The sequence below is a fragment of the Mytilinidion resinicola genome (assembly GCF_010093595.1).
Source record: "Mytilinidion resinicola strain CBS 304.34 unplaced genomic scaffold BDZ99scaffold_18, whole genome shotgun sequence".
Taxonomy (NCBI): Eukaryota; Fungi; Ascomycota; class Dothideomycetes; order Mytilinidiales; family Mytilinidiaceae; genus Mytilinidion; species Mytilinidion resinicola.
The window spans coordinates 210,561-224,527 of record NW_022985454.1 but is presented as its reverse complement, the minus strand read 5'-3'; the positions used below and the strand labels follow the sequence as shown (position 1 = coordinate 224,527).

General features: G+C 53.3%; 6 protein-coding genes across 6 annotated transcripts; 4 read left to right on the top strand and 2 right to left on the bottom strand.

Annotated features, from left to right (window-relative positions):
- The first annotated feature begins 773 nt into the window (after positions 1 to 773).
- BDZ99DRAFT_450079 (uncharacterized protein) lies at positions 774 to 2,778 on the top strand. The gene is made up of 3 exons (XM_033718146.1): positions 774 to 1,225; positions 1,283 to 1,845; positions 1,901 to 2,778. Exons 1-3 carry the CDS (start codon positions 1,133 to 1,135, stop codon positions 2,481 to 2,483), a joined length of 1,239 nt encoding a protein of 412 aa, XP_033572457.1. The 5' UTR covers positions 774 to 1,132; the 3' UTR covers positions 2,484 to 2,778.
- Positions 2,779 to 2,940: 162 nt separating this feature from the next.
- On the top strand, positions 2,941 to 5,262 carry BDZ99DRAFT_106216 (uncharacterized protein). The gene is made up of 2 exons (XM_033712363.1): positions 2,941 to 4,934; positions 5,158 to 5,262. Exons 1-2 carry the CDS (start codon positions 3,123 to 3,125, stop codon positions 5,197 to 5,199), a joined length of 1,854 nt encoding a protein of 617 aa, XP_033572456.1. The 5' UTR covers positions 2,941 to 3,122; the 3' UTR covers positions 5,200 to 5,262.
- Positions 5,263 to 5,738: 476 nt separating this feature from the next.
- Positions 5,739 to 6,988, bottom strand: BDZ99DRAFT_466481 (uncharacterized protein). The gene is made up of 4 exons (XM_033720780.1): positions 6,814 to 6,988; positions 6,644 to 6,758; positions 6,383 to 6,561; positions 5,739 to 6,329 (listed from the first exon to the last, which is right to left on the bottom strand). Exons 1-4 carry the CDS (start codon positions 6,931 to 6,933, stop codon positions 6,009 to 6,011), a joined length of 735 nt encoding a protein of 244 aa, XP_033572455.1. The 5' UTR covers positions 6,934 to 6,988; the 3' UTR covers positions 5,739 to 6,008.
- Positions 6,989 to 7,294: 306 nt separating this feature from the next.
- Positions 7,295 to 8,119, top strand: BDZ99DRAFT_395588 (5-formyltetrahydrofolate cyclo-ligase-like protein; the record flags this gene model as incomplete). The annotated part of the gene is made up of 3 exons (XM_033715953.1): positions 7,295 to 7,385; positions 7,436 to 7,939; positions 7,992 to 8,119. The coding sequence occupies 3 exons, from the start codon at positions 7,295 to 7,297 to the stop codon at positions 8,117 to 8,119; spliced, it is 723 nt and encodes a 240-aa protein (XP_033572454.1).
- An 88-nt stretch (positions 8,120 to 8,207) lies between these two features.
- BDZ99DRAFT_466477 (putative small nuclear ribonucleoprotein SmE) lies at positions 8,208 to 8,792 on the bottom strand. The gene is made up of 5 exons (XM_033720779.1): positions 8,702 to 8,792; positions 8,632 to 8,652; positions 8,464 to 8,570; positions 8,326 to 8,416; positions 8,208 to 8,277 (listed from the first exon to the last, which is right to left on the bottom strand). Exons 1-5 carry the CDS (start codon positions 8,715 to 8,717, stop codon positions 8,225 to 8,227), a joined length of 288 nt encoding a protein of 95 aa, XP_033572453.1. The 5' UTR covers positions 8,718 to 8,792; the 3' UTR covers positions 8,208 to 8,224.
- Positions 8,793 to 9,168: 376 nt separating this feature from the next.
- BDZ99DRAFT_395502 (ARM repeat-containing protein) lies at positions 9,169 to 12,333 on the top strand (the record flags this gene model as incomplete). Its single annotated transcript, XM_033715950.1, has 6 exons — positions 9,169 to 9,237; positions 9,293 to 9,385; positions 9,434 to 9,712; positions 9,810 to 9,900; positions 9,950 to 11,236; positions 11,291 to 12,333. The coding sequence occupies 6 exons, from the start codon at positions 9,169 to 9,171 to the stop codon at positions 12,331 to 12,333; spliced, it is 2,862 nt and encodes a 953-aa protein (XP_033572452.1).
- Positions 12,334 to 13,967: the final 1,634 nt, after the last annotated feature.

The window sequence follows — 13,967 nt, the reverse complement described above, 5'->3', positions numbered from 1 at the left end:
ACGCCCTGTGAAAAGAAGAGAGGTTTTCTTGTGTACATGCGTGTTCTGGATTTTAGGCACATCACCTACATATGTGAAGCCTCCGACCTATTCAACGAGTTCCATACTTGGATGTTGCACCGAGGCCGGATCTGGGTTCTGAAGGATGGTAAAGGTTCGGCCTATCCTGCAGGGCGCCCATACGCCACGAGTGGTTGGGGAGAGCGGATCTAATTAGGCTTGAGGCTTAGTTCTACGGAGGAGAGCTCTTTAGCGAGGTTGTGTCTCAGGTCGGGTGCACTGTGCAAATAGATGCCGAACCTGGAGCCGCAAAGCTGTAGAGAAACGTCGAACGTGGGCAGCAGTTCTACAGCGTAATGGACCACGCGACGAGGACGATGGCACTCCTGCAGTGTGGGATAAAGAAAGGTGCAGCGACTCATTCGCACAGCCTTCCTTGTCCGCTCCTCGCATCATCTTTCCAGAATCCGAACAGTGGCTGCTTGGCGTGCGTCAGCGTTATCAGATGTTGCGAGACGAATGCCACCGTCTAGACAGCGTTCTCTGGGCCTAAAAGGCTACGAATATTAGAATGATGTTTATTGACTCGTTGGCCTTTTGGGCATAAAAGTCGGTGGTAATATTTCGAGGATGGAGCAGAAGATAGAGACGAAACAGTACGGGCTAAAGCAGAAAAGTGGAGATGACCCCTTTCGAGGCAAGACCGCGAATCGCAGCTTCCATCCGTGGTTGACATGCAACTCCAGTGCTGACTGCACCGCCTCTCCCTACGACTGTCCGATTAACTTTCTTTCACTTCATTTCTGTCTACGCTTGTCACTGCTATTGAACCCTTTGGACCACCCTGGACCGCCCACCTTCACGATACCCAAAGCCGCGCCTTCCGTAGTTTGCGCGTGCGAGGTTCTCCTGCCCAGCCTTACGCGCGTTACCTACGGATCTAACTTTGAAACCCTGCAACGTCAGGAGGACCTGGATCCCCACTCGACCAGAGCCTTCTCCATCCTAATGTGCTTTGGCCGGTCTCCTGCACACTTCCACTTGTAATATCTCGAGCGATCCCGTCCCGAAAGTACTCGCTCTTCACCACAAAACGCCCTCGTGAGAGCGCTGCCCCACGCCCTGCAGCACTATGGCCTCCCCTTTCAACGTGACAGTTCCGGTGGACGAGCCCGAATGGAACAGTGCGCCTGCCTGGAAGCTGCCAGGATGGGCCGAACCGATTGTACGTCGACACAGAGTCTGAGATTCGCGACCAAATGGCTAATAGTGTGAGGTGTAGATTGTTGCGAGTATTCTTTTCGGTGCCATGGCCCTGACCAGGAGAAGAGGATACCGAGTCTTTGACAAGTCGAAATCGCGATCCGTATATACTAGGCTCGAAGATCCGGATTCAAACCGGTCCTCAGACGAACTCCTTCCTTTCTACTCCGCCGAAGACTCTGATCAAGACTTTCCATCCACCTCTAAATTCGCACCAAAGAAGCGCAACTGCTGCGGAACCATCATTCATACCCCCAACACTTCGCGATTCAAGAATAATATCCACAGTCGAGTCCTACAACGATTTCCTTTCCTCATCGAAATGTTCTATTGGATAATTAACTACGCCTTCTACCGCATGACTTCTATTACTTCGCAAAGGATCTTTGCAAAGACAGGGATTTGGAACGTTGCCCAGACGCATGGCATTGCTGTGCTGGAGACGGAGCAGTTCAGTTGGATTAGCTTCCTCTTCCCAGTCCCTGAACGAAGCGTCCAGCAATGGTTCATGCACGGGCATCAGGATTTCCTCACCGTCTTGAACAAATGCTACGCCCTGATCCATATTCCAGGAACCGTTGGGTACGTTGAGCCTCATCTTATCAGATTTCCCAAGCGCCACACTGACATCCCACAGCTTCATTTGCTGGTACTACTATGTTGCGCCATCCCACAAGACTTTCGCTATAGCGCGGCGAACTATGACCCTCACCAACTTCTGCGCTTTTATTACTTTCATTTTATACCCCTGCATGCCACCACGACTCCTTCCCGTCGAATACGGCTTTCTCGACACCGTGCGTCACGACGACGCGCAGAGTGTGTGGATGAGCGGTAAATACGTCAACACCCTCGCTGCGATGCCTTCTATGCACTTTGGCTACTCTTTCATCATCGGATTGACCATGATCTACCACTCAGGCCTATTCCGACGCACCCTCGAGGCTGGCGAGTGCCGCAAGTCTGCCTTCTGGAAGATCTTCTACCTTGTCCTGGGCCTCGGATACCCATCTTTCATCTTGACGACTATCGTGGCTACAGCCAACCACTATTACCTGGATGCGATGGTGGCGACGTGCTTCGTATTCTTGAGCTTCGCGTGCAACAAGGTGTTTTTCGTCTTCATTCCACTAGAGGACCTAATGCTGTGGGCGATCCGTGTGGATAAGCCTGTGCCCACGACTGGCGACAGGTTTAGGGAGCGGGGCGGTCGCATATGATGCCTCACCTTATTTTTTCGTTGTACAGTATCATTTTTGAGCGTAGAAGTTGAGCTAGGCTCGTTATTAGCATTGGGTATAAAGCCGGCACGGAGTTTGGCTCCAGAACAACAGCTCTCAATATTCTATACTCGGTATCTGTTTTGGAGTCTTTGGGTTGCTTTCTGATATATATCTTGACGATGGAAGTCATGAAAATGATTCTTGCTTCACTGACGGTACCATATCTGCCTTTGCGCCATGTGTCGTGTGCTGTACGGAGATCATCGAAATAATCCAACACTTTGATACTGCAGTGACCACAATACTGCTGGGCACGGCATGGAAAGGCACAATGGGAGCTTCTTTCTCATCCAGATCGTTAGGGCTTCGGATGTAAATGGATATCACGTGCCGACGCCGCGCGGATTATCAGGGTTCAGCTCTTAGCCCTACAACGCGATTCAACAACGGCAGACCACCATCGACCTACCCATTCACAGTCTCACACCATTAACACATCACTAACCTCCTTTGCCCAAGGCGCAAATTCTCACGCTCATGTCAGTTCGCGCGTCCTAAGTCAGACGCAACCAAACCACCGCACATATCAAGAATGCGCTTCAGCAGGACCATTCAGCAGCCAAACGACGCTCGATCATGACCACCGTCTTCGGCACGGCCGTTCCTTGGCCGGCAAAGGACCCGAATAAACAGATAATAGTATCTACACCTCTAAAATATCCTACGAGCGGCAAACGGACCACCAGTGCAACATCGTCGCTCAGCGATGCGGGGCCCGAGGCTGACCCGCCCGACCTGAGGGAACTCAACAACGCTCTCCAAGCGTTGACGGATGTCTTTCCCGATATACAACCCGAGGTGTTTCGAGAGATGCTCAGTAGCTTTGACAAGGAGAGCCGGCTACAAGTCATCACTGAGAGTCTGTTAAAGCATGGGGCGAAATGGGTACGCGGACGATACCGGATGCCGCAAGAGCAGGAACAGCAGCAAGTTGCGGAGGGAGGGAAGACGTATAAATACCGTGCTGCGAAGAAGCAAGACTCCCGAGGAGAGCCTCTGCCCGTCGAGGAACGATTCAGGTCGGAAAATTATAAGAATGCCGTCAAGGCCGCTCTGTACCAGGAGTTTAAGGGATTAAGCCACTCTACTATACGCGCAGTTCTGGCGGAATATAATTACTCGTACACTCAGGCCAGGCCTACCCTTTTCGCTCTCGTGTCTAAATCATGGAGGTATTCCATTACCAGCTTCTTGATGAGGCGAAAGCCACCATCCGCAGAGAACCACCCTCTTGTCAGCTGGCGGGCTGCAGACCCGAAGACAGGCCGTCCTCCTGTGCCACGTCTGGCGCATACGAAGAGCACAGAGTTAGACAAGGAGCTGTTTGAGACTCTAGTAGTCCCTGTCCTGACTAAGCAGAGGGCTGACCAAGTCCGCTTGGATCGGGAACTCGCCGAAGAACTTAACGAGGCAGAAGCAGAGGAAGCCGGCGAAATGTACGACTGCGAGTGCTGCTTCACTCCTAGTACCCTGGAGCAACTCTCTACCTGCGATGAGGAGGGCCACTACGTCTGCTTCCGCTGCATCAAGCACTCCATCAACGCCGCTCTCTACGACCAAAGCTGGTCCCGAAACATCGACTCAGCACAATGTACTCTCCGCTGCGTAGCCCCTGTAGCAGATGGTCTCGACGTCTGCACCGGCTGCATCCACCCCGTCTTCATCCGCCGTGCCCTCGGCGACGACCAAGACGGCAACGACACCTTCCGCCGCCTTGAAGAACGCTCCGCCTCCGAGACCCTCCAAAAGTCCCAACTCCCCCTCATCCGCTGCCCCTTCTGCGCCTACGCCGAAGTCGACATGCTCGACCACCCGTCCCAGCGCTTAACCTTCCGCCCCTCGCTCCGCGCCGTCTCCGCCTCCTCCCCCCTCGCCGCCCTCCAGACCCTCTACAACGAAGCCCTCACCATCCTTCTCTACCTCTTTTTCATTTTCCTCTCCCTACTGCTCCAACTCGCCACTCTCCCTCCTCTCTCCCCCCTCCTCACCCCCCTCCCCGCCTCCCTCGCCCGCGCCCGCCGCAAACGCCGCGGCCTCCGCTTCACCTGCGCCGCGCCCGCCTGCGCCCGCTCCTCCTGCCTCACCTGCCTCGCCGAGTGGCACGACATCCACATCTGCCACGAGTCGTCCAAAACCGCCTTACGAACATCCGTCGAGCGCGCCATGGCCGACGCCATCAAGCGCACGTGTCCGAAGTGTAACCTCTCCTTCGTCAAGAGCACGGGGTGCAACAAGCTGACCTGTGTTTGCGGCTACACGATGTGCTATGTGTGCCGCGCGGATATCAGAGAACAGAGTTACGCGCACTTTTGCCAGCATTTCCGCGAGCAGCCGGGCGTTTGTAAGATTTGTGAGCGGTGTGATTTGTATCGCACGGAGGATGAGGAGGTGGTGTTGCGGCGGGCGCGGGAGAGGGCGGAGAGGGAGTGGTGGGAGAGGGAGGGGAGGGGTGTGCAAGGGGATGATGAGGGGGGCAAGGGGAAGCTGAGTGAAGAGGGGTTGAGGCGGGTGGTGAAGCTGGAGTTGGGCGAGCCGACGATTTGGGAGAGGCGGTGGTGGGAGGGGTTGTTGGATCGGGCGGTTGAGACGGTGGTTTAGATGCGAGGGGGAGGTTGGAGGTCAATTGATGTTGGGTTTTGGTGATGCGGTTTGAGATGGTGCTTTGGAATGTGACGTCTGTGATACTTTGAATCGGGCCGTGGGAATAGGGTAGATTCGGCACTGGTGAGATGTATGAAGTGGAGCCAGTCCGTGCGATCTGAAGTCCGTTTTTGGCATACTATTGCCAGACGCCTTGAATCACGTCGTAGGAAATGAGTTGATTTGAAGGGTGTAAGAAGCATGAAGTGGAGCCAGTCCGTGCGATTTGGAGTCGTTTTTGGCATGTTATTGCCAGACGCTTTGAATCACGTCGTGGACATTGAGCTAATTTGAAGGTTGTAAGAAGCATATAGTGGAGCCAGTCTGTGCGATTTGAAGTCGATTTTGGCATACTTTTGGAGGACACGCCAAATCAGGCGTTGGATTTAGAGTAGCGCTGGGGGTCTGGAGTCAGTCTGGTACCTACAGCCTTGGTCAGAATTAAACAGCATAGGCCCTAATTCGAGTCCTGGAAAGTTGATGATTTCGACACCCATGAAACCTGACAGAATTTCAAAAATTTTGATTTGTTATTTGATTCTCCAACCAACGGCCGTCGATCCCCACCATCGCTCGGAAACCAACTGAAAGATGCAATACGCCATCCAAACAATTCACCAAGACCCAACTTCTTGAGCGTTAGGTCGAATAAGTACTCCAGCAACTCCCCCTCTTAACTCCGATCAAACCTCCTGGAACCTGATGAAAAAGATGCTGATCAGGATGCAATCCACGCGACGACCGACATTACTCCATATCCTGTAATTGCTGCATGGATCTTACAAAATGCCCCCTCTAATATGGTGTTGACTTGATATGCGACTAAAAGAAATAGTAGAGCAGCGCTCCTGATCCGGTCAGGAACACACCGAACCACCATATCCTGTCGGCGGCTATTGGCTCGTGGCGCTTGCCGAGGACTTTGTGGTTCATAGGGAGGGTGAAACCTTCGGCGGACCGCTTGAATTTGGAAGTGGCTTTGGCGCCGCCGGCGGTGGCAGTCGTGAGGGGGTTTAGCGTGCTGGTGGGCAGCATCTCCGGCGGGGACATGACGAGGTAGAGCGGCATCATTGGGGAGCCGTCGAATTGGTAGAGGTTCAGGCGGGGGATGTTGTGGTAGGGGTCCGTGAGGACTTCGTAGCGCTCGGGGGGAGTTAGCTGCGGAGACTGGGCATGTGAATAGGTGATAGACGTACCTGAAACATCTCCGACTGGTTGTATCGAGTATACACAGCTTCATCGTATGCGCATGGGTCGGAATATAGCTGTCGGCCGTCGACGGCGATCGGGGCGAGGGTGAGGGAGCCGTTGGCTTGCTTGGTGAAGCTGCCATGTTGCCATTGCATTATCGCGGCGGGACATTTCGGGTCGTTGGCTATGTCACTCCATGTCAGCGATCCCGTTCTCTGTAGCGGGGCAAAAGAGTGCGATGTGGAGGAGAGCGAGAGGAGACGTACGATTGGCAACCGCGCGGTAGTATGCCTCCTCGAAGAAGCCGTCGGCGGAGAATGAGTAGGAGATGCCTGGTCGGTTGGGCTCGGTGAGCTTCTCATTCACTGGGTCGTAGAATTTCTGCGCGGCACTTGTCAGTCACCGGGCTGCTGCTCCATCGCATTCACCAACGTACAGGGCCGGTTAATGTCTTGTTCGACTTCGAGGACCACGTTCCGACGATGTCTGTGGGGGTCGTCTGTGCGGCAACAACGCTGATGCCGACGAGGAGCGCGGAGCCTATCGAGGACAGCATGTTCGGAGGTGTGTATATCGAAAAGCGAGTGTGGTGGGTGGTCGAGGGAAGGCTGCTGTCGTTGTTCGAGGTTCAAGATTTGGGCGAGGCAAGGAAGGGGCGTCGACGCGCCAAGCCCGTCTCAGTAAGGTTCAGGTGCCGCCACGCGAGACGTCTAGGGAACGGAAGGAACGTGGGCTCCTTCTGCAAATACCCGTACCCCAATTGTGAATCTCTTGTTATACTACAAGTCTTCTTGTGATAGATTGGTAGCTGGTTGATGCCCAGACTCGACTCCTCGAACTCGACTTCTGAACCCTGAATACATCTAGCGTCTGCGTGGCGCATCTAATTTTCTATTTTGGGACGTCGATCCTACATCATGGCCGCCCTAAAGACCCTCAAGAAAGAGCTGCGACAGCGCATCAAGCTGGTTTTATCCGAGCTTGAGCCAGAGTCAATCACGAGCCAGAGTATGTAGTCACTGTGTTATATTCACCTGCCATTTCGCTGAGAAAACTAGCTTCAAATGCAGTCGAGACGCTATTATCAATGCCAGAGTACAAGGCAGCGAAGAGAATAAGCATCTACCTCTCCATGCCCTCGGGAGAGATATCCACCTCTGGGATAGTTCACGATGCGCTCAAGCAAGGCAAAAAGGTCTTCATTCCGTACACGTACAAGATGGCGAATCCAAGAGAAGGACAGCCAAAGTCGATAATGGACATGCTTGAACTAACTTCAATGAATGACTTTGCAAGCCTGAATCCAGACGGTTGGGGGATTCCGTCGCTGGACAAGGATTCCATATCGCAACGAGAGAACTCTTTCGGAGGGAAAGGAATCACTGATGGGAGCTTTGAAGGTTGGAACGAAGCAGACTCGGGACTAGACCTTATCGTGATGCCTGGGATGGCATTTGATTCCAGTTTAGGTAGACTAGGTCACGGGAAAGGCTTTTATGACTTCTTCTTAGAGAGATGTCAAACGCATAGCATGGAAACAACCGCAAGGAAGCCTTTTCTCGGTGAGATTTCTAGCCATTACTTTGAAGGACTCGGATAGCTAACCCTATGTAGTTGGCCTGGCACTGGCAGAGCAGCTTCTACCAGTGAAGGAGTCCGTCCCCATGGACACAACCGACTGGAGGCTCAACGCCTTGGTATTGGGTACTGGGAAATTGCTGCGGAAAGCTGATCCATCGTAACCAATACACCTGCTTCCCGCCCAATATCTTGTGCACTTCAAATGTCAACATTTTTCCGCTCCGAGCGAGCTCGATACTTTTACCCTACGCAGTCTACGCAGCCCATCAAGACAACTGCTGGATGAGCGATACGTTGTCGCCCTTGAGGAGGATTTGACCTAAGGAAAATGAGTATTGCGCATGGACGTGGGGTTGGGATCGCATACCAAGTGGTCGCCGCGACTCGCCTTCCGTCTTCGTTGCTTGCTTCACCTCGATCGCATCATCGATTACGAGGTTCATAAACTCGTCGAATCCCTACGCGCCGTCAGTGTAGCCAATAAACATCGTCCCGCGGATCGTACCCTGATCTTTCCCTCCACTCTGATACCGAGTTGCTCATATAACCAGATCGACACGGGTTGGCGGGATTGCAGGAGCTTGAAGATAAAGTTGATCGGCGGGAGGAGTACTGTTGTCCAATTTTAGTAAGGTCTTGCGACGTCGAATTGCGCGATGGAGTGAAGTCGTACTTTTCCCACCTCCGCGACCACCTGCGAGGTTGTTAGCTGGAGCTGGACGCGCATAGAGAAGAGCACTCGCCTTGGCGGCCTGACATGATGGAACTGCTTCGTGTAGACTGCGGTGAAGCTGGAGTGTAGAGGGTCTGAGAGATGTGGGCTGCGAAAGCGGTGTAGGAGTTAGCTTTGCGGGGAGGTGGTGAGGCTCAAGCTCGAAAGCGCGATGCCAAATTTTGGCGAGGCTCCAAAAGCGCCAAGCAAAACGAGGGACCGCCGCCGCCTGCATCTTGTCTTTTGTTACCTGCTTGCAGAGCAATCTTTCCACCACCTGCTCTTCATCCTCTATACATAATTCGCCCTCCTTTTCACTCCTTTCCTTGCTTCTGCCTCGGCCGCCCTCCGCTTCCTCGATTCACCTTCCATGACCGCATAATACTCGCCGCTCGTCAGCGCCCCGCTCCTTCACTCCACACCACGAATAGCGACGCCATCATGGCTTCCAACGGCGCTCAGCAGGGCTTTGCGCCCGTCCTCGCTGCGCTTGCCACCATGTCAGCAGTGGCGGACCGCGCCGAGAAAGGCCAGGCTCACGAATACCTCGAAAAGTTTCAGAAATCGGTCAGTACACATTGGCGAACTTGCAGAGCCGGGGGCTAATTTGAATGATTTAAAGCCAGAGGCATGGACTATGACTCTAGACATGCTACAAACAAACGATGCAGATGCGGCGGCAAAGCTATTCGCTGCGACGACACTCAAGGGCAAGGTACGAGCACCGAAACCCCCATTGCGCCAATGACTCTAACTTTCGCAGATTGTATACGACCTTCACCAAATCCCTCGGGAATCACTCCCTGGCCTGCGGGACTCCCTACTGGCTAATCTCGTCGTTTTTCGCGCTGGCCCAAAACCGATACGGATGCAACTGGTTGTGTGTTTGGCGAATCTGGCAATCCAGATGACAGAGTGGAAGGACGTCCTCCCGCTCGTTGTGTCGTCACTCGGAACGGATCCGCAAACACTACCCTGTGTCCTGGATTTCCTACGTGTTCTCCCAGAAGAAGTCACGGAAGGACGCAAAATCAACTTGACTGTACGTTCGGCCGACACATCACCATTTCCCGGGCGCCTCCCAGCGGTACCACAAGCACGAAACACAGTCACATTCTAATACTTGGTGATATTACTAGGAAGATGAATTGAGCTCCAGGACAACAGAGTTGTTGGTGGATAATGCTCAGCAGGCACTGTCCTTGCTCATACAGTACTCTCAATCATCCGGTATGTTCGCGACAACGCCATTAAGGACAAGATGCTAATATAATTATAGTTTCAGCCGCCCAAAATCCCCAGCTTATGGAGTGCATAACATCCTGGATAAAGGAGCTCCCCCTGAACGACATCATAAACTCTCCACTTCTCAAAGTTATCTTTGACGACCTATTAGTTGAGGAGCCCTTCGATGCCGCAGTCGAGTGCTTATGCACCATGTTCCAGGAGACAAGAGACGTAGACGAGTGCTTGAACATGATTCAGGCGCTTTTTCCGCATGTCGTCGCTCTTCGTCCGTTACTGATCCAGGCTGCCAAGGATGAGGATGCCGAGAGGTTCAAAGGCCTCGCGAAGATATTCGCCGAAGCCGGAACTTGTTGGGTCGTTTTGATCGCACGGCAGCCGGAACAGCTTCGTCCTCTTGTGGAAGGTGTTCTCGAGACCGCCGCTCTTGACAAGGAGAGGGACGCAATTTCGCATACCTTCACGTTCTGGTACGAGCTTAAGCAATATCTCACACTCGAGAACTTCATGCAAGCGAGACTCGAGTATGTCGATATCTACTCAAAACTGGTTGATATCATGATCGGTCATCTGGAGTACCCCAAGCCAGAGGATGGCGATGAGAAGGATCTGTTCGATGGCGATCGAGAGCTAGAGGAGAAATTCCGGGAATTCCGCCACCAGATGGGAGACGTCCTGAAGGATTGCTGCGAAGTCATCGGCGTCACAGATTGCTTAGGGAAATCGTATACCCTGATCGAGAGCTGGGTTCAGACATACGGCCCTCAAGCAACGGCGACTCATGTTCCTGAATGGCAGAAGCTCGAAGCCCCTTTGTTTAGTTTGCGGGCAATGGGTCGTATGGTACCAGCCGAAGAGAGCATCATGCTCCCTCGACTAATACCCCTGATTGTTCAGATACCAGAACACGAAAAGGTCCGTTTCCAAGCTGTGATGGCTCTCGGACGATACACAGAATGGACGGCATATCACTCCGACGACATGCTGCAACCGCAGCTAAAGTACATCATGGACTCGTTCGGACATCCGTCCAAGGAAGTTGTCAGGGCTGCCGCACTGTCGTTCAAGTTCTTCTGCAACGACTGCGCGAAGCAGCTTGTGGACTACTTAGGACCGCTGCAAGAGTTCTACCGAACACAGCTAGATAACCTTCCATCCAACAGCCAGGAAGAGATCACGGATGGAATAGCCTCCGTTCTAGGACGTCTACCCGCGGAACAGGTATACGAACAACTGCAGGCTTATTGCAATCCGATCATCTCCACTCTCATATCAATGGCACAGCAGGCATCAAACCAAAAAGAGAGGACGCTTCTAGCTGGTATGTCTAATTCTTCCGTGCTGTATATGAATTACTTACTGACAACCCTCGCAGACAAAATCGGTCTTGTCACTCTCTTCGTCCAGTGGGTTCAGCCTCACGTCCAACCCCCGCAGGAGAACCCAGGGGTCAAGTACTGCCAAGAGATATTCCCAGTGCTCTCCGCGATCGCCGACAACTACCGGACTAGTCCTGCGGTCCTAGAAGCAATATGCAGATGTTGGCGATACATGGTCCTATCATACCGCACCGCCATGGCACCCTTACTCGGCGACCTTGCGACTGCACTCGCCAACGGCTTCTCCGCGTCCAAACAAGGCTCCTTCCTCTGGGCCACCGACTCCATCGTCCGCGAATTCTCCGAAGGCACCGAGCACGTCGACACCACAACCACAACCGCCATCTTCGCTTTCTACGAGCAACAAGCCACCACCTTCCTGCGCGCCATGAGCGACGTCGCGCCCGAAGAACTCCCCGACCTCATCGACGACTTCTTCCGCCTGACCGTCGACATGCTCCTCTACTTCTCCGCCAAAACCCTCACCTCCCCCTTGATGGACTCCATCCTCGCCGCCGCCTGCTCTTCCCTTACCCTCCTCTCCGAACAACCCATCTTCGCCACCCTCCACTTCCTGCGCGACTTCCTCGCGTACGGCGGCGACTTCGCCCCTTCCTCGTCCTTCGACTCGGCCAACCAGCGTCAGACCGTCCCGCCCGCGCTCCAGGACGCGGTGAAGCGCCTCGTCGCGGCGCACGGCGAGCACCTCGTCCAGCGCATCATGACGGGCATGATGTACACGTTCCCGCGCGACTGCTTCCCGGACGCGTCGGGCGTGCTGCTCGACTTGTTCCACATCGCGCCCGAGCAAGTCGCGGTCTGGGTCCAGACGACGGTCAGCATGCTCCCCGCGGGCAGCATCACGCAGGTGGAGAGCGAGAGGCTGCTGGGTGCGATTAGGCAGCGGGTGCAGAATAATGAGGTGCGGAAGGTTAGGAGTCTGCTGCAGGATTTCACGAATAGTTATCGGCGCAGGAATGTGGCGCCGCGCGAGGGGTTGGGCAGGTTGGAGGGGAAGAGGTTTAGGTTTGAGGGGTAGACCGGCAGTGCTATTCTGAGTCGAGTAGAGTTATGGAGGGGAAAATGGGTGCGGGGGTGGTGGGATAGTTGAGATGGACAAGGGTTGGTGTAGGCACGATGGATGGGTTGGTTGTGGGGTGCGACGGATGCTGGGATGGGATAGGGGCGATGTGGAAGAGCGTGTACAGTGCATAGTTTGCCGGAGAAATGCGGGGAGTGTTTTCAGACACTTTTTCTGCGGGTGATGGGTCGGACTTTCTACTTTTCTCTTTTTTTTTCAGGTTTTTCTCAACTTAAAGTTTCTCGATGGCATTTCCAGGTGCGGTGGAGGATTGGGATTGTGGGGGAGGCGGATGGAGTTTATAGTGAGGTAGCCAAAGCTTGAATGGCTCGAGTTTTGAGATTTTGAGAACCAATTGCTTGTGGTGGTGGGAGAGAAAAATGAGGTTTTGGTGCGTACTTCAACTAAGACCGCTTTTTCGTTCAACTCTTTTCTCGTGCATTGACGCAGTAAACAGGGAGGGAAGGTTTATACACCGCTCTTCCTCGATGGCGTTTCTCCCCCAGCAGGCAGGGTGTCCGCTTTTTGCTGGATGGATGGGACGTAGAGTGTGCATACAGACGCTCTTGAAAACAAGGATGTTCCCACGAAAAGCATCAAGATTCTCCGAAGAAAAATGTTTCTCGGTCTAATGAATGCCGTAGTTATCTGTGCAAAAGGTGCGTTTTGAGCAGCGGAACTAGCGCGGCAATACAATAAGTTCTGGTTTCGGACCCCATCTCGGGTCGCCATGAGGGCAGTCCCGGGTGCGCCGGCGGATAGAGTTGCGTGTTGCTAGTGATGGTGTGGCTGGAGTTGGCGCTAAAAAGTAGGTGCGTCGTATAGTGAAGACCCTGCATTAGCACGCCCCAGGGGCCGTGGGGCGGATAGGGAACATCAGGCTAGGAGACTTAGGCGGAAAGCCGAATACGAAGGGGAGAAAAAGCAAGGAAAGAAGTGTGATTGAGACGAAAGATAGAGTCTGACTTGCAGTCGTGGTAGACAGTGCGGTGCCGGAATCGGTGTTGAGAGCTGGTGGGAAGCCAGATTGGGGTGTTGGGTTGGCTGTGCGAAGGACGGGAATTAGTAGTAGATATGTCACGTGGCTTTTATTGATATGTTATGGGCGGATGTGACTAGTTTCTGTAGAATGGTAGGCTGTTTGGTGAGGATAAGGCTCTATTGCGTGCCTGAATTGGGGCATTCCTCTTTACACTGTGTGATGCAGTGAATTGGAAGTTGTGTAGGCTCACTGAACGTTAGTGATAGTGAGTTGATGCCATGCAGACGGACATGAGGTTCAAAGAATGCCAGTGTTGTGGATTGGTCTAGCCCGTTGATGTGTGGACTAAGTGAAAGTGTGTATTCGTGTGCTTAATATACGGAGATCGTGAATGAGGCAGGAGAGGAGATCAAAGTGAAGGGATCCTGGTCGTATAAGATGTGATATTGAGATTCGAAACAGAGACATGGATGCATGCATGTTTAGATGCAATCGCTTATACATTTGTCTTACTTTGGAAGCTCGTAGTCGAAGCGAGCTACCGTCGTCGTCCTGCCTCATTGCTCTTCTGTTTCAGGTAGAATCAACACGTCTCAAGATTTAAAGTTCT

Coding starts and splice junctions, on each gene's coding strand:
- BDZ99DRAFT_466477 (XM_033720779.1), bottom strand. Junction 8,417..8,463: donor GAGTGGAGGGAAAGATCAGG/GTACGATCCGCG, acceptor GACGGCGCGTAG/GGATTCGACGAGTTTATGAA. Junction 8,278..8,325: donor CGAGTCGCGGCGACCACTTG/GTATGCGATCCC, acceptor CATTTTCCTTAG/GTCAAATCCTCCTCAAGGGC.
- BDZ99DRAFT_106216 (XM_033712363.1), top strand. CDS start 3,123: ATGACCACCGTCTTCGGCACGGCCGTTCCTTGGCCGGCAAAGGACCCG. Junction 4,935..5,157: donor ATCGCACGGAGGATGAGGAG/GTGGTGTTGCGG, acceptor TGCGAGGGGGAG/GTTGGAGGTCAATTGATGTT.
- BDZ99DRAFT_450079 (XM_033718146.1), top strand. CDS start 1,133: ATGGCCTCCCCTTTCAACGTGACAGTTCCGGTGGACGAGCCCGAATGG. Junction 1,226..1,282: donor CAGGATGGGCCGAACCGATT/GTACGTCGACAC, acceptor TGTGAGGTGTAG/ATTGTTGCGAGTATTCTTTT. Junction 1,846..1,900: donor CATATTCCAGGAACCGTTGG/GTACGTTGAGCC, acceptor GACATCCCACAG/CTTCATTTGCTGGTACTACT.
- BDZ99DRAFT_466481 (XM_033720780.1), bottom strand. CDS start 6,933: ATGCTGTCCTCGATAGGCTCCGCGCTCCTCGTCGGCATCAGCGTTGTT. Junction 6,562..6,643: donor CTACCGCGCGGTTGCCAATC/GTACGTCTCCTC, acceptor GGAGTGACATAG/CCAACGACCCGAAATGTCCC. Junction 6,330..6,382: donor ACCAGTCGGAGATGTTTCAG/GTACGTCTATCA, acceptor ACTCCCCCCGAG/CGCTACGAAGTCCTCACGGA.